Here is a 21,822-nt window from a genome sequence, read left to right as displayed (position 1 = left end):
AAAGGGTAACTGTAGGCAACTGCAAACCTTTATATTCCAAAGTGCAGAAAGGTAGCTGATAAGTTTACTATGATGATTTTCTTTGAATGAATACCATGGACTCACTTCTAAAAAAAAGTCACCCCAGTCCGCCTTTTCACTGAAATTATATGTGCTCACTCTGTGTGTGTGTGTGTGTGTGTGTGTGTGTGTGTGTGTATATATATATATAAAATATATGTATGTACATTGTTCGTATAGGGTTATAGGTAGTCTAAAATAATGGTTCCATAACATGTAAACCTCCTAATTGGTGTAACATGGTTGGGCTTGAGCTCTCCCCCAAGCTTCCTCACTTTCTTCTTTTTATTATTTCGGCCAGCCACATATGAGTTACTTAAGGGTCAGGGATCTGACTCTTACTCTGGCTGAAATTGCACTTGGCACTTTAAACTTTGCACTAGGGTTTTTGCACTTAAAGGTTAAAATCAGTTAGCACTGGCACTTTATAGGGCGACATTGATGGTAAAAGTTAATTTGCACTGTCATCCTGCAGACCAGGGATTCAAATATCGAATCAAAAATGTATATATGCTGTATGTAAAAAAGTCTTGAATTTAGCAGATTTGCAGCTTGTAAAAATTGTAAAAATTGGTAAATGAAAAATGTAATACGTTTTTTTTATAATTTTGGTAATGTATTGCATTTATGCATTGGTTATTTCAAATTGTACATAATAATTTTTAACCTTTGTAAATATGGGTCTGTTTTCTATCCTGGATGAACTACAATTTACGTGTTTCTTCAGTTACTATTAATGTGCACGCCCTGCTACTGTGTTAATTAGTCACCCTATAAATGCACTTTCATTGGTTCTGTCTGGCATGTGATCAAGGTCACCGTATAGTGACCGAAACGCGTCATGCTGGCGATTGCGTGTGAATAAACCACCTTTGAATTCACTTTTTGCGCTGTGGAGTGGTACCTGTGGGTTCCGTTGGTTGCTGATTGGATTTCTTGTCCATTTTGGAGTAACGGAGCAGGACTGTGAACCGTATATATATATATATATATATATGTATGATGAAAAACTACTCTTGACTTCAAAAGAGGAGGCACACACATGCTTTAGTGATTAAAATTCTTTACGCTCTTCATCACTAAAGCATGATTTATTTTTCAGAGTCAAGAGGAGTTTCGTCATTCATTTGGGTCTCGAACCCAAACACACCATCTCTTCTGTGGCGGGAGTGTGTGTGTGGATACGTATGCATTTGTGTGTGTGTGTGTGTATACATATATTACCCCCAGGTCCCTCCTGACCTCGTCCCATTCCTTAAAATATGGAGATGACCATCTCCACGACAGAAAAAAGAAAAGGAGCATGCTGGGATACCCTACCTGCTCCCTCCCACTGGGAGTACTTAAGCGGTACCAACCCAGCATGCAGCCTGTTCTTTTTTCTGTCTTCCGACAGAATGGATGGAGTTTTGCTGTTCTCTTACCTGCAGTGGCTTCAGGGTCTTCTCGTCAGGCTGCTGGGCTGTCCTCTACGTCCCTGAAGTCCTCCTCTCGGTGGGACGCGTCGGGCTGCTGGGCTTCCCGTCGTCCTGCTCCGCGGTCTCCTGGCCTGCTGGGCTTGCCGGGAGACGCGTTGGATGCCGCCCGGCCCTTTGCGGCTGGGGCGCTGGTTCTGCCGGTTCTCTTACGGGTTGCTTTGCGTGTCTCCCTGGGGCTTGGCCGGTGGTGGGAGACGCACTGCTGCTGGAGTGTTGCTGGTTCCTGGGGGGCTCTGCCGGGCTTTGCTCCTCGGTTTTCCGGCCTCCATGCTTTGCAGCCTTTCTACGTTCCCCAAGCATCTTTCTCCGGCCATTTGCGGGACTTGCTTGGTGGGGTGCCTGACATGCTGCTTTCTCCTGGGAAGCCAATTATGCGATATGCCTTCAGGACGTCGTGGACATGCCGACGGATATCTTTACTTGTGGATCTGGTGCCTAATGGTTCGCTTCCAGGTGGAGCTTTCTTCATGTTGTGTCAACGACTGGATGGTGGTACGCCTGCTGGTCTTCGGTGTCCTGTTGGCTTCAATCATGTTCTGGCATTGCTGGCTGCGTGTTCCTTGCTGTTCCTGCCGCCCGCACATTTCTGGCTGTGTTGGTGCTGCTTGGCCGTGTGGCCGGCTGGCTCCCTGGTTTCTGGACAGTGCTATGCCGGGCCACTGTGCTGCGATCCCCTCGTGCTGTGGAGCCTTTGCCTTGGCAGTTCCCTTGTGTTTGGGGCTGTCTCTTTTTGGCCTTCATCCGAGGTGTGATCTGCTCTGCCTGGCACTGTTGTCCTGGAGGGTGCCTGGGCAGTCTCTTGGAGGGCAGTGGGCTGTTGGGACGCTCCTCCTGCCATCCTGGTGAGTACTGCGTAGCGGTTCCTGTTTCTTTCTTTTTTACTGTGTCCCGTGTTTCCTGCTGTCTTTCTTTTGCAGGTTCCACCTGGGCCTGGTCCTGGGCTCCCTCCCTGCGGCCGGTGTGGTTCTTGCTGTGGCCTCTGCAGGGGGAGGGGGGGACTTCTCTGCCCAGCGCTGGTGTTCTGGTGGACGCCTGGGCTCCCTGTTGGGGGTAGGGGGGCGGTGCTTTTGGGGCCCTCTTCCTGCCCTCCTGGTGAGTACCATGTGTGGTACGTCCCTGTTTCCTTCCTGTTCTCTGTCCTTCTTTGCGGTGTGGCGTTGGGCTGTGTATGGGCAGGTTGGCCTTGATGGGCTTGGTTCCGTCTCTTGGCCTGTTGTCCATGGCTGTTGCTGGTGGGAGTCGTCCTTTGGGCGTCTCTCTGCCGGTCATGTTGGGTGGGTGCTGTTTTCCTAAATTTCCTCCTCTCGTTTCCGCCTTGGTTTGCCTTCCCCGTGCCTCCTCGGCTGGTTGAGTTCTGTTGGTCGAGGCGGTGGGCTGGGGGTGCGTTCTTCCTGCCTCCTTGCAGTCCTTTCTCCTCCTCAGGAGTTTCGGCTTTGGAGTGGCCCTGGGTTCGAGTGGGACTCCTCCTTTTGGCTCTCTCGGGGGTTCTCCGGCCCTTCTTTCTTGCCGGGGGGGGTCCACCTGTTGCTTGGACTCCCCCTGCTCTGCGGTTGTTCTGCCCCTGGTGGGGTGCGCTTGTGCCCTTGGTATGGTGGCCGTTCCCCCATTTTTCTCTTTGGGATTGGGCGGTTCTTCCTTCCTGCGCCCTGGTCCTCTGTGTTCCGGGGTCGCCTCTGTTTTCTCCTGTGTGCCGTTGGCGTGCCTCTTTGGTTGGCTTGCCCTTGCGGCGTGGATTGTGTTTTTTTCTTCCTGTTCCCCTGGCCTGCGTGCTGTTTTGGGGGTTCGGGTTGGCCCTTGTCGGGCTCTTGTTTCTGGCCTTCTCCTGCTGCTGCGGTTCCCTGTGCTTTCTGGTTCCGGGGTTCTTGCTACTTTGCTTTGCTGTCTCTGTCTGGCATGCTGGTGCTTGTCCCTTGGTGTTGGTCATTTGCCGCTTGTACTCTGCGGCTGTGTTGCCCTGTGACTTTGGCTTCTGGTCCTCCTGCTGCCTGACCGTCCCTGGTGGGGTGTCTTCCTACGTGGCCGTGGCTTGCTTTCTGCGGCCTGCTGCCCTTTGGTTCCTGGCGTTCCTGTGGGTTCGGTCCTGGTGCGTGCCTGTCTGGTTCCTGCGGTTTTCCGCTGCTGGTCGCTTCTTGCTCACTCTAGGATCCCTTGCTTGGGCTCTGCTCCGGGCTTCTGGCTTTCGGCGGGTTCCCGTGTCCTCCCCTTGTTTCCTTGTCGGGGAGCTGTTGGGCCCTTCCTCTGTCCTGGGGGCACCTTGTCCTTGTTCGGCTGTTGGCTCCGGACCGGACGGGTTGGGCTCCTGTTGGGTCCTGTTGTTGGGGGTTTTGCTTCTCACCTTCTGCTTGATGGGGTTTGGTTTCCTGTTGTGGTTTCCTTCTCCCCTCTTGTCTCTCTGGCTGGTTTGTGCTTTGGGGCTTTGCTTGGCTGGCCGCTCTTGCCTCCGGTAGGGGCTGGGTCGCGGCTCTGCCTTGGGTGGACGCTTGTTCTTCGTCTGCCTGGCTCCTGTGCCCCGCTCTGTTTGCCGGTCCTGGCTGGGCTGTGCCCTTTCCCTGCTGGTGGGTTTTTGGGTGTCGGTCTCTCCGGGTGTGTGGCCTTTCGGCTTCTTCCTTTCGCCTCTTGGTTCATGCCCTTCTGTTGGTTCGACCGGGGTGTGCCTGTCTGGGTGCCGGCCTGCCTGCCTGCAGTTTTTCGCTGTTGGGGGCTTCTTGCTCCCTTCGGGTGCTTTTTTTGCTTGCCCTGTGCTCGGGGTGTCTGCCTTCTGGTGGTGCCTCCCCCCCTCGGGTTTCTGGGAGTGGGGTGGGTTTGTCGGGCCCTTCCTCTGTGCTGGTGGGCCTTGGCTTTTTTGGTGGTGTTGACTCGGGGTTCTCCTCGTCTGCCATCCTGTTTCCCTCCGGTGGTGGCTGGGATTTGTTGGTCGTCCTTGGCTTTTGCTTTGGGGGCCTCTTGTTCTTGGGTTGTTCGGCTCTTGTGCCCTGCCCTGTTGGCCGTGCCTTTTCCCTGCTTGTGGGGTTGGGTGTCTGCCTTTCCTGGTGTGTGGCCGGGTTTCTGCTTTCCGCCCTTCTCGCTCTGCCTTGGGTTGCAGTGGGTTTTTGCTTCGGGTCTGGGGCTTTGTGGCCCTGGCGTTTCGCCTTGTGCCACGTGGGCTGTTTTCGGCCTTTGCTCTCTTGTTGGTGCCTGGCGTGTTCCTTCGCGCTTCCTTCTTGCGTGGTGCGCCTTGGGCTTTTTGGGGCTCCTCTCCTTTGCTTTCGGGTGCCGGGGTTTTTTCCCCATGTGCTCTGGGGGCCGGGGCTCTGCCTTTGTGGTTTTGCCTCCCGGTCTCCGTTTTGACGTCCCGTTCGCTTTGCAGTGGGTCGCTGGTGCTCTTCCTTGGTGGTGTTGAGATTTGTGCTGTGTGGCCCTTCTTTGCTTGGGGTCCTTTTTGATCCCTGCTGGGGTCCTTTCCTGGCTGCTCCTTCTCTTGGGCTTTATCGCGGTCCTGGGGTGTTCTTCGGTCCTTTCGGGGTCTGCTCCCTTCGGTTGGCTTTGGCGCTGGGTCCGTTTTGTGGGCTCTGGGCTCCCTCCTTCTGGTTCTACTTTCTGGGGCGATCTGGCTCTGGTTGGCTGTTGTGCTTTTCCTGGGCTCCTTCCTGGTTGGAGGTTCCTTTTTGGCTCTCCTTCTGGGTCCTGGTGGTCTGCTGTTGTGTGCCTCCTGGCTGGCCTCTTCTGCCGCTGGTTTCTTGGGGTTGGGATGTGGGCCTTGTTGTTGGTCCTCGGCTTTTGGGGTTTCGCCTTCGATGGTTCCGTGGTGTCCCCCTATTCCTCATGGGGTTCGGTGCCTCCTTTTCCGGTTCTGGGGACTTGGTTTCCCTGGTTCCGTGTGGACCTTTGTTGTCTTTCTTGGTTGTGCCCTGGGTTTTTCCGGGTCTGTTTTTGGTTGGGCTTTTTGCTCTCCCTGCCCTCTGTTGTGGTGGTTGCTGGTTTTTTGTCCTGGTGCCTCCTGCTTTGGGGGTTTGCCCCGGTCTTGGTCGTTTCTGGGGCTCCGGGTTCTTCGCCCGGTTGGTTCTGCTGGGGTTGGCCTTTGGTCGGCCCTGACCTGTGGCCTGGTTCCTTTGTGGTTCCTTGTTGCTGCCCTCTTTCGGTTCTGCTGGGGGCTTCCCCTGCTGTGTGGGGGTCGTCCTTCTGCTTTGTTCCTTCCTGGTCCTTCGGCTTCTCCGCCCTGTGCGGGCTGTTCTTTCTGCCTTTGTCCTTTGGGCTGGGTTGCCCGTTGGTCTCTGGTTGTTTGGCGACCTGGTGGGGCCTGGTTCCGGGGGCTTCGCCCTTGGGGGTTTCAGCGGGTTGGTTGCCCTTTCCTGGCTCCTTTCTCCGTTGGGTCGCGCACTCTTCCCCTGGCCTTCCTTTGGTCGCTTGGGGGGGGGGGGGTCCTTGGTTTTGGCCCCTCTGCTTGCTCCCTTGGGGGCTTGGCTCTACTTCTGTGCCTCCCTTCCGGCTTGCCGGGTTGGTTGTCTTGTTTTCGTGGCAGTCCCTTTCTGTCCTTTGGGGGTCTTGGTTCGGGTCTGTGGGGTTCTGTTTTTTAGTCTGGTGCCCTTGTTGTTGGTGGGGTTCCGGAAGGCCGGCTTCTCTGCTTTGGTATTCTCCATATTTTAAGGAATGGGACGAGGTCAGGAGGGACCTGGGGGTAATGTCCTATTACTTACCGGTAATCTTCATTACTCCTGGTCCCGTTGACCTCGTCCCATTCCTTACTTCCCTCCCTCCCTCGTGGCCGGCCTTCCTGTTGTTGGCTTGGTGTTTTCAGGCTGCATGCTGGGTTGGTACCGCTTATGTACTCCCAGTGGGAGGGAGCAGGTAGGGTATCCCAGCATGCTCCTTTTCTTTTTTCTGTCGTGGAGATGGTCATCTCCATATTTTAAGGAATGGGACGAGGTCAACGGGACCAGGAGTAATGAAGATTACCGGTAAGTAATAGGACATTCATTTCATTCAGGCCCAGCTGGGCAGGATATAAATCAAAAGGGATATGTTAGTTGGAGTGATTACGGAAATAACATGGTTTGGCATGCTGCCTCTGAAGAAAGGGTTGTTTACTTTGAAACGCGTCAGGCAAGGCATGTGACTATTATTTTATTTGTGCTTCACGAAGACTTGTTGGGAGTGCACTCTAAAAAGGCAACTTGTGAAACTGTATAAAAGACGGCCTGCCAGGTCGGGGAGAGCACCTTTGCAGGAATCTGTGCAAATCCTGTACATTCAGACTTTGAATGATGCATTGGAACTACAAGCTGCGCTTTATTTTTGGAATAACTTTCCGTGTCTGTGCAAGTAATGCTAAATAAAAGAAAAGTATGCTGTTTAAATATAAACAGGTTCTGTGTTTCCGGACCCACGAGGGTTAAATAGGGACTCCAACTCCCGTGATTCATTTCATTCAGGCCCAGCTGGGCAGGATATAAATCAAAGGGGATATGTTAGTTGGACTGATTACGGAAATAACATGGTTTGGCATGCTGCCTCTGAAGAAAGGGTTGTTTACTCTGAAACGAGTCAGGCAAGGCATGTGACTATTATTTTATTTGTGCTTCACGAAGGCTGTTCCTGTGCTTCTGAAAGACTCGTTGGGAGTGCACTCTAAAAAGGCAACTTGCGAAACTGTGTGTATATATATATATATATATATATATATATATATATATATATATGTACATATATGCATATGTACATAGATACTTCCACATATATACATATATAAACATATTATACACGTGTGTGTATATGTATGTATGTATATATATATATATATATATATATATATATATATATATATATATATATATATATATATATATATATATATATATATATATATATATATATATATATATATATATATATATATATATATATATACACAAACTGACTGGAATGTGTTTTACCTTGGCAGGAGAGATACATGCCCACTTATGATCTACTAAAATGTAGGCCCCAAAAAGAATCTGTGAAAATGACCTGGCTCATGAAATAAGTCAACAAAAACAGAGCAAGCATTGCCTTCCAACTAGGCAACTAAGAGTTGGAATGGTATGCTATAAAAGAAAAGCTATCTGTAGCAAAGGATGAATCCCTACCCACAAAAGAGGGGAAAGGAGGCTATGCACTTTCTTTCCCTGAAATGAATGTCCCCAATCACATTTCTTGTCACTCTTCACTGATCTGCCTTTCACAAATCGCCTCCTTATTTTTTTATTCTAATCTTTCTTTTGTTTATAATTTTGCACTTTATTTAAGGAAAGCTGTTCATTTTAACTTGCGACAATTGTCTGTACTTATTTTTGTATCCAAAGGTTAATCTTGAATGAATGGTAATTCATATGAAAACGAAATATAATGGCACGCTGTAAAATGGGTGAATGGTTATACCTTAGCTGTATTTTCTATTTCAAGATGCTATTTTCTATTAGATCTTTGGATATCATTGTGCATTCAGCAGAGAAAAACTATTCTTAATACGAAACCTTATTTGTGATGCATTTCAACTTTTAATAAAATGAAGAAGTAGGAATTATGTAAAAACTATTCCCCTTCTTTATTAATTACCACCAGTACTGAATTGGCAGTTAAACCATTAATAATGCCGAAGCACACCAATATTGATTTGGGAATTTAGGAAGTCTATTTTGTATTGCATTTTTATTTATACAGCACTTTCCATATAGCTTCCAAGGTCTGAGGTGCTTTGAGAATTTTATACAGCTATCAGAAAATGGAAGATCTTATACTTTCTTGAATGTGAACAAATGTACATTAAACCATTGTTTTATCTCATCTACAATGTTAAAGGTAACAGTCTTTACACTGTGTCTTTGTAGGAATTACATAATATTTTACTGGGTTAGCCTTGGCACTTAGAAATCATGATCAAACATAAGAAAAAAATATAGTAAGAACCTTCCATACTTCTTTATATGCATGCTAACAATCGAGTGGCTAAACTGCAGCCAGCTTACAGAACATGATGGAGGGAACATGGCTTTTATGTGCATATTATGCGATGGCAACAAAAATGCATGCATGATTTCTAATATTACTATCACATCTTTCAAATCATTTACAAATGCATGCTATTTAAAAGCAGACCACTATTAAGTAAAGACAAATGATACAATTATAGTTTATAATTCCTCTGCAAACTTTACAAGCATTTTAATGTACTTTCTTCAACCCAACAATAGATGGAATGATGCCATTTCATGAGAACAAGTCATCAGCTTCTACAGTCAAATTGAAGAAATGACTATCCGGAGATTTTGCTAGTTTTATGGTAACACTGTTCCAATACACCTCACTGTATTAATTTATGCATGTTCTGATTTGCTCACAAATTACAATTACAACTATGGTCCGAATTCTTCAGGAAGCCTTTAGCTAGACTTTGTATTGAAAAGGTTGAATGTCATAAAGTTATCTGACCAGTCAAGTACAACAATACAAAGACACTGCTTAGCACGAGACTCATACAGCACAAAAGCACACGCCATACTGGCAAAGTAAAATATGGACTGTTATTACGACAAAGGGAAGATAAGGAAGAGGAACTTTGCTTGTGCTCCATCAATTCACCTCATGTTTGTAATAAGGCTCCTTACAACAAACTCAGGCAAATCTGGACATGAAGAAATCCAGTCAATGAGTGGGTTTCTTCATCATCTGAACCAGGAATTAAGTTCAAGTAAATCCAGGTAGACTAAGATGCACGTTAATGTTTAATAACAAGGTAGAGAGGAGGTGGAACACGCAAGGCTCCTGGCAATGTTCATTATTACTTGGAAGGGGCTGTTGTTCACTGTGCACTCGGGGACTTGTTTCCTAGTTGAGATAAAAATGCAATTTCAATAGTTTGAAGTATGTCTAAGTGAAGGAAAGACAATAAATTCTCATTTTTTGTAAGTTGTGTTAACACCTCCCTCACCACCCCACAAAAATCATGAGCTTGCAGTGGAAAGTTCATGAGTTTCAAGATCACCTAGCCCTTGATATAACTGCAATTATTCTGACCAGAGACACTATTGAACCTTCAGTATGCATCTTCTGATAGGTGAGAATGTAATGTAATGACATTCGAGTTTTAAGAAGGACTTTGCCACACCCTTGTTAGGATAAAATACAATTTTAAGTATGCTAAGTGGATGAAATGCTTCATGCTACTCTGTGTTTCTGGCCATCAGAGAGAGCTGTGATCACATCTCCACACGCAGTGTGGTACCTATGAGAAAAATTTGTATTACTAACAACAAAGAAATTTACTAAAATCTGCTTCAACATAGCCACTGTTTATTACAACCATCAATACTATACTGGGTAGCTGTCAAATGCCAATGGATGAAAATTTACCAGCACTAGTTCAATGATAAAATGCACGAAATTTATCAAGTTTATAAAGGATATCCTGCAAGGATGACATCTTTTTGCAGCCCATGTAGAAAGGTTGCAGTCTTTAACTCAAAACTACCACTTGTAGAAAATATTTAGTGATTTAAGAAGAACCGTGTACAAACTAAGCCCAAATAAGGTATAAATGTATCTGAAAATAGACAAGATACAGTACTAGTTTAGACAAATCTGTTGGTACACCCAATCCTACATGATAGGCCATAGTGCTCACAACCTTTTAGTGCCTTCATTCACCGCTTTACCTTCATGTGGTCTCATAGGCAAGAAACCCATGCCAAACCCATCACTTTGACAAAACATGAGGCACTGAAGAAATATACTTGATTAATTGACAACTAGCCCAGTAAACACAAAGTCTTGTTCAGTGCATTTGATAGACAGAATTGCTGTTCCTAGTGATTCACAATCCAACTTATATTCCAAGAGGAGGTTTCCTATTCATTTGACTGACCAAAATGCTCTCCCCAAGCATGGAGGAGTAGAGTGAGACTATCATCCTTTACTGTATCTACTACCATCATAGACTTATGGTTGTCAACTCATAATTTATTCTCAAATTGTCGAACTCTAATTCAAAATGATATTTTGAAAGTATTGCTCTCACAAGGATGATATGTCCGAATCTCTTCCAATTTTGTGGTCTGATATTTAGAATTCAGATTTAACCTGAGAGTTGGGAAAATCATTGCTGCCCACTAAAGAAATATGTATGTGCTTATGTTAGTACTAAAACATATTGAGTGAACATAGCTGAGGAATATGAGAAAGATGTACAAGTTAAGAAGGTAGGAAATGACTCAATACTGGAAACAAAAAGAGGATGGCGAGAGAGACAAGGCAGCTTCCTCGGTATGGTACAGCCCCAGAAGTAGTAAGGTGCTGGCAGTTTCCTTATTGGGGGGAATGAGTGCCCTTGAAGACACAAGTTTGCAGGTCCTTTTTGTAGTCAAGCAAGAATCACCCATGGAGGTATGCTTTTGGGTGCACAGCTTTATCCAGTTTTCCCTGTTCACGGGTTGCCTAAAGAGTGACCCTAGCTTTTCATCTATTTCCAGTGGCGTAATGATGCCTAATTAATCTAAAAATGAAATACAAGGCACATATGCATTCCTTCTTTCAGGTGAGAGCAAAAGACATCAGGGACCACTAGTAATTGGAACATATATCATACTGTCGAGACACCTGGATAGGATCTTGATTTTAAATTGGATAACATCTAGTTTTCGGAGTGACAGTGGAGTTTTTAAAAAGGATTGGATGCACCTTTAAGATGTTTACATTCCCGATTCTAGCAACTGGATGACTAAAAGTGCATAATTCAGAAGTATCCCGAAGCATCCTCACCCAATGGGTATCTTATCACTGTTGCTAGAGATATGCAGGCCAGCAGTAACTGGTGACTTTTGTCATGCAAGGTGCTGGCCCATGACAAGGATTTTAGTAAAGGAAGATTTACATCTCAAAAAGGCATTGTTCTGCAGTTTGGACGATGTTACAAAACTCTCTTAATGGATTCTGGTGGAAATTTAAGCTACAGCAGAAATTTCTTGATTTTAAAATATACCGCTTTAGAGGACGCCCAAGAACTGCTAAAGTTTAAGGTTAAACACCAGCAGGGGGGAAACCAGCACAACCCTCCTATTGGGTTAGAGGCACCAGATTAGATGCCCCCTCTCACCATTTTCCTACACCCTTTGGGGTTCAAGTATTTGTAGACAATCCTTGCGATAGAAAAAAACAAAAGCAAGAAAAGATGCACAACTAATATCTCAAACCCAAACTGGTAACTATTTCTGAAGGTAAAAATATAAAGTTCTTGTGGACAAAGTTTAAAGCAGCATTTTTGCCTCTGCCAGACAGACTGTCAGTAAGAAGCCTCTGATGTGTCCCTATTTACCAAGAAACCCTTTAATTCAAGCAATGCTTTTGTGGTACCTTTAAAGTACAGTGACCGCAAGGCATCACAGATCAAAGGGTGGGAATAAGGTCAAAGGGAGGATTATCCAAAGTAACATCAATAAGAAAGAGGACATTCAAGCTGGCAGATAAAATCTGTACTGCATGCCATAACAAGTGATCCAGATATTCTCTTCTTCTACTCAACAATCAGAAAGAATTGCAATAAAAAAAATACTCTCAATACAAGATTGTGTCTCAGGTAACAACTTAGTGAGAAGTCTCATCAGCTCAACTACACTCAGTTATTTCTGAACAAGACAATAACCATCCTCAGCACTCAAAGTATTTAACTACTTTAGTAATACAGTTTAAGCATGACCACCATGTCACACATCCATACATCAGCGGGTGTGAAAGAGCAGCCCTCACCTTCATGAAGGCCCCACTTTTGAACAGGAGTGTGGTTTGGGGCAGAAAGACCCAATGCTATCATTTAATCCAAGTAACTTCACAGCACACACCAGATTAGCCAAGAAAACTTCAGCTAAATAAAAAAACTGAAATAGTTCAGGTTCCTAGAAATGTTTTCCTGATAACTAAATAAAAGAATAAGCCTCAAGTGACAATCATATTAAGAGCTCTGATCTAAAGCTGGGCTTGGGAACATCAGAGAGCATTACAAGTGAGGGTACCACAATACCTCACCACGAGCAGCTGTATTCACTGTTCTTTTGTTCAAACATCTGCAAACCGAGGGCTGGAGATCGCAACCATGATCACTCTCAACCTCTAGAGTTCTTTCACAGACTTCAACGTACAACCTTGCCGTTCTCCTAGTATTTTTTCGATTTTCAACAATTTACCTTTCTTCCCCTGTAGTGTTCAACTTCTAATCACTCATAATTATATGGATTTAAAAACTTGCAGAAATTTTCAATCGCAAGAATGACCTTTCTTTAGCGTTTGCTTCACCTCTTTGTTCAGAATGGTGTCTTAATTTACGGTTAGTTGTTTTTGCTAAGTTAATTCCACTGAAAAATGCAAGCTTTTCAGCTATTTCTTCCTGATCATTGGTCCTAGCAAACCGTTTGGGTCATTTTACAATTATATAAGGCCATGTTTCAGTTTTCCTAAGATGTAATTCAATAGGTTGCTATCATTCCTTCTGAGAAAATGTTATTAACAAAAAAGAATACCCTGCATCAATCTATTGTGTACATTCATTACATATTATAACAAACAAGGGTGTTTTAAAAATAAGCCAACAATTTATTGCAAGCACATAAATCTAATGGTGACCCTTTCAGTCCTCAATATGTACATATGTCATGGAATGCATTGAGCTTCTGGTAGTGAAGGCGTTCTCATGCATTCAAATTGAGTTAACATTGTAGAGGTTGAATCTCGGGATGCCTTTTATTAGTGGCATTCAATGATTAGGCTATTCAACTTAAATAACAGAATAATAACAGTCATTTCAGAGTGACAGGACAGGGTACCATAAAGCATGGTGAAATAAGGAGAAATCAGAGAGGAAAACTTCACTATCAAAAAAGGCCACCAGTCACTAGGGGACTGGACTGAGAACAACAAGGTGCAAGAAGAGGAATTAATCCAAAGGGATTTGAAATTTAAATTTCAAAAATTCAATTTTTCTTGCTTTGAAATATTAAATGACCCCTTACTTAAGCCCACCCGTGTCCATTTTTTTTCAAATTGTAAGATAAGTGTTCCCCTACTTTAAGAATTCACCCACTCGGCCAATAGCATTCATCAACTTGCAGTTTACATTCTTCTTCTTAGCACCTGGTGATTCTCCCTAAACATCACAGCAGGGAAATCCTCTCAAATGCAAGAGGTACAAGCCAGGCCAAATGAGAACAGCCAATGTTTTACGTCAACGAATGGCATGTCGTTTTGGGCCAAAAACAATGTGATGAGGCAGCTGAATGCATCTCCCTTTCTCTTACGGCAAGGGAGTTAAAACAGAAACAAAGAAACCAAGGAGGAGAGATTAAGTCAGCAGCTGCATCGTGATTCTGTCTTTCAATCCAGTTTGATCAGTTCTAGCATGCTTAAACTGTTCCATAGGCATGCAGAAGGATCAGCTGCACATGGCATCTTACCCTCATCCCTTCAAATCGTGACAAGGCTCTTAGGGGTCTCAAAGCTCTTAGTGTCCTAAGGGACTTAATGGCACCTAGTTCCGAGAAGCCCAGGGCATTAGCTACAAGGCTGACTATAGAGACCTATACGGAAACAGAGAAGCAAAAGAAAGGTTCCAGAGTGTTAGAATCGAGCCCTGGCACAGATGTCACAGCCTGATTTCAAGCCTAAGGGCCCCAGTGGCACACAACACTTGGCTGAATCAACCTGGAAGGAAATATGCAGTTGAGAGAAGCACAAGAAAAAACAAAGGGGAACAATATGTAAGAGAGACGCAGAGACACAGACAAAAAAGGGAGGGTCTGCCGAAAGAGGAGCCCAAACAGATGACAAGAACCTTACCCTCACCCTTTACTGTCTGCAGGTCCAAGCAGCTCTCATTAAATTAAGCCCATTAAAGATACCTGTGAGAAAGAATATGGATGAATACACACTGTACAGACCCCTCCGATTAACTTCTTCAGCGGAGACACGATCATACTTCTGGCTGCAGCTATAATCAAGGCTGTGTTTGTACAGTCACAGATCATGGAACAGGGCTTTCTTGGGAGTATAAGCAATTAAACCACAGTTTCTCAGTGCTCACCTTACATTAAAAAGCATGGTTTCTAACCTCTTGTAACAAGCTAAATATTCCATAGCAAAAGCATTCTCCTCTTGTTGACGATGCTGGACATTGCTTGGCTTAAAAAAAAAAGGTAAACAGAAAGGGCTACATATTTGCTGGTGAAAAAAAGAGTTGTTAAGCACACCCTTATATGCAATAAACCTGTTCTCTTTTTGTGCAAGACAGGGTTAGTATAATTATAAATATAAAAGCATGGTTTGACAGATGTATGACGATTAGAAATAAACAGATGTTTTAAAAATCAAATATGAAAGGCAAAACTGCATCATATTTAAACCTGGTAATTACATAACTATACAAGACACTTACCTGTAACATGAATTCTCTCACATTATCTCCAACAACTGAATAATACATTAGTAGGAATTCTGATATGATAACCATATTTTTTAGCAAAATGAATTACAAAATGACAGGAGGGTGTAACAAAAAACGCACACAAGCCAATCCGCTATCCACTGTTTTGTCCAGAAGCTGCTCCAACGAAAACAAGGCACTCTGCGAAAAACTGGGGATCATTCATTAAGGCATGTCGGAACGCTTAACTTATTAGTGATTTTGTTGACAACCAATGCTCGAAAATATGGTTAAACACTTAATTACATAGGACAGCTTGAATTAAAAAAAACATCTATTCTGCAGCCTTGTTTTACTTTGCCTTATAGCTCTAGTAGGCAGAGTACAAGTTTCCTTAAAAAAGAAGTTGCACGTTAAAGCCGCGTCTTCGACTTTAATTCATTGTGTGTTTGCCTCTGGATTTAGATGGCCATTAATGTTTCAGCCACAGCACTAACAGACAACAGGCTTTCCCAGGTGGTGGAATATCCCTCATTGGCTAACAAGAAACTGTTACCGTCTAGAAGTCAATGTGACCATAGAAAATTCTGACCTTTAATTTGTGCTATTATTGCTGATGAAGCAAGCGGGAGGTCCTAAAAAGTTGAGAAGAAGGGGTATCTAAGCAGCTTGTAACCTTGGACGAATCCCAAAGAAAGCTAAATCCCTGTGACAGTTATCAAAGATTTGGAAAAAAGAGCCCTTTCAGTTGAAGTAATGGCAATGGGGAAGACTGATTTCAGTGTCACAAACTGAATGCCGGGACAGAGACACATCTAGATACTGAAAGAATATTGGCTCATATTCCTTTTAAATTAGGTCAGAGCATTTCTAGAAAGAAGGTGCGACGAATCAGATGAATATATTATTCATTAGTTTTCTGTTAAATGTGATCTATTGGGTCTGCATCTGCAGGAAACACTCACCAATAAATGTACTTGATAAAAAGTAACCAATACAGCAGTTGATTTTTAACAGCCTCCGCACCTTATCCCCCCTATCCTCAAGATACCAGCAGAACGCCATTCTCTTTCATTATTTCTTACAGCGTGGCTAGCAAGAATCACTGATCTCTTGACTGTGTCTGACCATAAACAACTGTGTCTGGCATGGGTGGAAGTCTTGAGGGTGGTAGCTAGAGGGGGGGTGGGGGGCTTCATTAGACTGCTGCAGAAATGAGGGGCAGCCGAGGTACTCAAGCTCAAATGGGATTATTTCTTTTGGGACAGTTTTATGTTAGGTTTTACTTTCAATTTCAACCTATCCATACAAGACATTGTTTCTTCTGCTACATTACTCTGTGGGCATGGGCAGTATTATTCAATACCCAGAGTAAAATCTGTGACATGCGTTACTTCTCAAGATGAAGGATTAAAAAAAGAAGTATTTCATCTGTGAAATAACAGTTTAGGTAGACACTTTAGTCTATTGCACAAAAATGTTTCTCCAGCTCATCAATACAATGGGCTTATGTCAAACAAACAATTGTTGCGGGTCATACCTCTATTGTGTAAGGGGTATAAGAACTAGGTGGTTGACAAGAAAACTGTTGGTATATGGAGAATGCAAACTTTCAATTAATCATGACTTTTTCCTAATGCTTTTGAATTCATTTGCTAAGGAAACTGTGCTTCAAAATATTGGCTACATCCACAAACGCTATTTTGAGTAAACCCCGGTTGTACCATTTTACAATTATACCTAAAAAAGATCTATCATCGAATGGAATGAGTTAACATTTGCTTTAAATTGTTTAATTCTTGAGAAAAATATAGTGGAGGAGAACATCCACAAACGGTGCTTCAGAGTACTTCATGTTAGTGACTTAACTACAATTATGTACCTTTGAGTGTTTCAATGTTAACTTGCTGAAGTAAGAAATGTTTACGAACAATTAATTCATTACAATTTGTTATAAAATGCATCACTCAGCATTAACATTTTTTAAAATTGGAGTTCTATAAACAAACGTGAGTACCTGTAGACTATACATTTACACCCCGATCACTTGTGCCCATTTAGATTTGTGAATGAAAATTCTGGTTCTATTTTGGTTCACAGCAGGTCTTAAACTGGTATGAATCTACAGAACATAGGTGACATGCGTAGTATAAGATGCGATCTGACATACTTTAGTTTTTAGCTTAAGAGCACAGCTTGGTCCCATACTTTACATGTGGCAGGTAGAGCTGTAGAAAACCCACATGTTCTTTTTCAAGCATTACAGAGGCAGATGAAACATATGTGTTGGCAAAAGCAAAACAGAACGAGTGTGTAGTTAGTTTAAGGCACACAGCCTCTAACGTAAAGGTGAGGAACTTTTTCACCACGAGGGTGACTCAGAGAGTTAATCCATTGCTGCTGACATCATGTGTAAATCTCAGAAAGGAGAATTTTGCTGGGTATCCTTATTTAATCTGTAAATGGAATACCATTATATGGGGCAATAGTAACACCTGTTATTGACAGGACTTAGAAACAAGAGAAGTTTTATATGAAGCAAAATATGAAAATACATGTTATGACAAATATACCCTTTTAAGTGCTAAATAAGTAAAGGGTTAAACGCTGGTTTTACTAATTAGACATGGCAGTGAAGACGTTCATGCATCTGTGAATTGGGCAGTAACATTGGAAGTGGCTCCCTAGTTGTCTTTTCCAGATTACAAACCGAAGGAGCTGTGTGAAGAGATACATTACAACTATACCCTGAACGATCAGAGTGACAAGTAATGTTAAGAAACAAAGTCCGGGAAGCAATGCCTTGTAAAATTCAGAAGATTTGGAATCACTTGTTCTGTAGATTTACAAAACCAGACAAACTAGACTAAAAATACAGAATAATGGAGCATATAGCCAGCAAAGTCTGGTAAACAATGATCAGAATAGGGCACTTAAAAGTACCGCAAATTGACAAAATTCAGTCACATTTGACTTCAACCCAGAATTAAGACAACTAAGCATTTAAAAGGCTGGACAGGATAACAGAGGCAATAGGCATAGGCAGGGGCTACAGGGGTTTGCTGATGCCCAAGAGATGAATATCTCAAGAAACATGAATATGTTCCTGGTACTCACAACTTACTTGGACCTTTTAGAACATTTCCAGTAGACAACATACTTCAGAGACAAGCTTCCTATTGCTCTCCATGGTTGATCATAGAAAGACAAAATAAGCAAGTTGATCAAATATCTTTTAAGCATTTTTTGGACCCAGGTTTGAGAACCTGCAGCTGCCTTTCTGCTTGTGACATTCTACTGGTTGCTGTCGTCAACCAAGAAAAGGGGATTCATGTATGAAATGAAGCATCAATTTCTGCCCTAAGTCCAACATGATGAAAGAGATGCAAAGCACTGTATAAAAAAACGAAATTGTGTTGACAAACATTCCAGAGATTGTGATGCAATTGAAACGTATGTTAAGAAAAGCTTTCAGCACAAGAGAAAGTATAACTTGCAGGCAGATCAGTGGATATTCACAATGGCGGGTGGAAATCCTTTGATAGCCCAATCACAGGCCTCCAGCTAGTGGTTCTTGAATTTTGCTAAAAAACATGGTTTTGGATCCCAACATGACAGAATTCCACAACAACTTGATAACACGAAGAGAGGACTGTCCTCAATAGTGTCACATTTTAGGCATGCCAAATACATACATTACCAATATTTCTTTTGACTTTACTAGTCCATTACTATTTCATTAACTATTTGGTCATGCCACTAAGACTAAGGCAAGCAGGTGCCATGAAAAAAATAAAACATAAATACTTATTAAAAAAAACACAAACACATTTACCCATAAAAAGCAAATTAAACCTTAAGTAAGTTGATAACATCACTTTATGTGCATACACTGTCTGGTAGATTTCAATTCATTCATTTCCCTGGGGAAATGTCAAACCTTGCAAACAGATTTTTTACTAGCCTAATTAAGGTAACCACTGTATATTTTCTTTGGATGAACCATAAACATATCATGCTAATAAAACAATGTATGAAACCTAACTTAATAAACATGTTCGCAAATACCCACTCACAAATATGATAACCGTAAACTTTTCACAGTCTCTTGCTGACGCAAAAATGGCAACATGATAAATTGAGCCAATCAGTTGTAATGTGTAACAGCCATTGAATTCAGTCTGTGTACCTACATCTCAGACCACCGCTATTCCATCTTCCAATCTGCGTTACACAATTGAAGTTAAATACTGACAACAGGATTTTCACTTCTAGAAATCACAAGACGGGGCTCTCTGCTTAATAACATTAACAGATGTAATAGAAAGATGGCAAGTGGTCGTAACATGCACAATGTTTTAGACACCCTATTGTGCTATTGTATGTGGATATACTACAATATATTGACTGCAATCGCTCTGCCGTCATCACCAGTGGAAACCAACATGTGAGACGAAATCCTGCTCTAAAGGGAAAACAGGCTGACAAAAAAAGTATTTTAAAAAATCCATAAGTGCAAAGGTGAGGGCCTTCTGATTCAATATTAGAAATAGCACATGGCCATAGTAATTTTAACCAACAGAATGTGTGCGCTGTAAACTTGAAACAAATGTTTCTTCACAAAGTTTCATTTATTAATTTCCAAAGATTGTTTGAAGTTTCAAAACAATTTTTTCAAGTCTGTATTTCAGTATATCTTTGCAAACATAATAAAGTCCTTATGATGCAATTTTCAAGTCCTGGTTGTCCATGTGTTGTATATATACCCAATGCATTTTGGGTCGACAGAATGGGGAACCTTCGTCAGGGATCTGTAAGAGAAGTTAAACAGGACCAGTTCAAGACCTCCACATAAAAATCTAGTGCTGTCAAGATATATACATAAAGGTGATTTTGAGGACCTACATGCATACCGAAAAGGCGAACCGAATGAAAAGGAGTGCGTCAAAGAGAAAGAAACTCTATGTATGCTGGCTTAATGCTCGAAGAGTCATATGTGATTAGCAAACCGAAAGAAAACAGAACCAAGTGGTCGTGATACATGCAAATAAAATATAATATAACTGAAGTATCAGGGAAATTTCGCATGCCATGTTTATGGGTTCCCGTGGTTTTAGTACAAAAATATAGACAAGTGCCAAACAATCTCATAAAACAACTTACATCGGACCGGACACTGCCGCGACTCACGCGTTTCAAAATGCAGAAGAATTACCTAACGGGACACGTTATTGGATATTATCTACGTTGCAGGGTCATGTGACGCGTATGAGGAACCAATGTGGAAACCCGATAGAACCATGGTGATACCACGTGATCGGAGTGATGGAACTACGTGAAGGGAAAAGTAAACAATGTGTGCGTGTCAACTCGAGTGCAAGACACAAGAATAGGGTTTGAGAAACAACTAAAATGCTTAGTAAAGACATGTACTGCTGGAAATTGCAAAACAATGTAAAGTAAAATATAACATTACAAGCAACAAATGAAGAGATGAAAAACGGGGCTCAGGACATCTCATTAGTCAATGCATGAATATGAAAGTTCATTACAAAAAACATGAATGTTCTATCCGATCATTCATCATTCATTGAAACGCATGAGACGCGGCAGTGTCCGGTCCGATGTAAGTTGTTTTATGAGATTGTTTGGCATTTGTCTATATTTGTGTACTAAAACCAAGGGAACCCATAAACATGGCATGCGAAATTTCCCTGATACTTCAGTTATATTATATTTTATTTGCATGTATCACGACCACTTGGTTCTGTTTTCTTTTAGTTTGCTAATCACATATGACTCTTCGAGCATTAAGCCAGCATACGTAGAGTTTCTTTCTCTTTGACGCACTCCTTTTCATTCGGTTCGCCTTTTCGGTATGCATGTAGGTCCTCAAACTCACTTTTATGTATATATCTTGACAGCACTAGATTTGTATGTGGAGGTCTTGAACTGGTCCTGTTTAACTTCTCTTACAGACCCCTGACGAAGGGTCCCCATTCTGTCGACCCGAAATGCATTGGGTATATATACAACACATGGACAACCAGGATTTGAAAATTGCATCATAAGAACTTTATTATGTTTGCAAAGATATACTGAAATACAGTCTTGAAAAAATTGTTTTGAAACTTCAAACAATCTTTGGAAATTAATAAATGAAACTTTGTGAAGAAACATTTGTTTCAAGTTTACAGCGCGCACATTCTGTTGGTTAGATTCTTCTACCCACCACATGGACACGGTTTGGATAAGGCACGGTTAGACTACGTGCGACGAATGCAGCGCCAACCTGATTAAAATATTAGTTCAACTTCAATTCATCTATGAACCCTTGAGTGCTCTGGGATAACACAGTTACTCATAGTAATTTTAAGCCACAGATGCCGCAGCAGAGGGGAATTTTAAGATGATTAACACATTATATGTTACTGTAATTGGACAAACTGTGGTAGGTTTAATCCCAATTGCCTGAAATGATAATCTTAGTTTCTCAATGTGATTGTTGACAAACGTTAAGCTAGTTAAACAAGAAAAAGTAAACCATTTGAGTAGCGTCCGATTGTCTCCCTTCTCTACGCGAACAATGCGGTACTCATGGCACGCACCCAGATTGGATTAGAGAGGGCCTTTATCTATTATACTAGTTTTATGGATAATTTGGGTTTGAAAATGAATGCAAACAAAAGTTTTATAATGACCTGTGGGAGAGGGAAACAAAGTTATAGGAGTTTTCAAGCTGGGGGGAGCAAGGTAGAACCTATTAACACCTTTACATATCTGGGAGTTGTATTTAACTGCACTGGGTCTTGGGCACAGGCGATCAAGACCAGGAGCCTTCTGTTTAGGAGGTCTACTGCGGCCCTGATG

General features: G+C 42.6%; 1 protein-coding gene across 2 annotated transcripts in view; it reads right to left on the bottom strand.

The window, feature by feature from the left end:
* SCN8A (sodium voltage-gated channel alpha subunit 8) overlaps nt 1-21,822 on the bottom strand; it is a 671,454-nt gene that overhangs the window by 133,072 nt on the left and 516,560 nt on the right. For both annotated transcript variants that reach the window (XM_086966390.1, XM_086966401.1), the window contains exon 21: nt 13,988-14,110. In XM_086966390.1, the coding sequence (XP_086822516.1) occupies nt 13,988-14,110 (123 nt within the window). The remainder of the gene's footprint in view (nt 1-13,987; nt 14,111-21,822) is intronic.

Source organism: Lissotriton vulgaris, chromosome 1_1 (assembly GCF_964263255.1).
Source record: "Lissotriton vulgaris chromosome 1_1, aLisVul1.2, whole genome shotgun sequence".
NCBI classification, from domain to species: domain Eukaryota; kingdom Metazoa; phylum Chordata; class Amphibia; order Caudata; family Salamandridae; genus Lissotriton; species Lissotriton vulgaris.
Note: the sequence above shows the minus strand (reverse complement) of the source record. Positions and strands in the feature narration are given on the sequence as shown.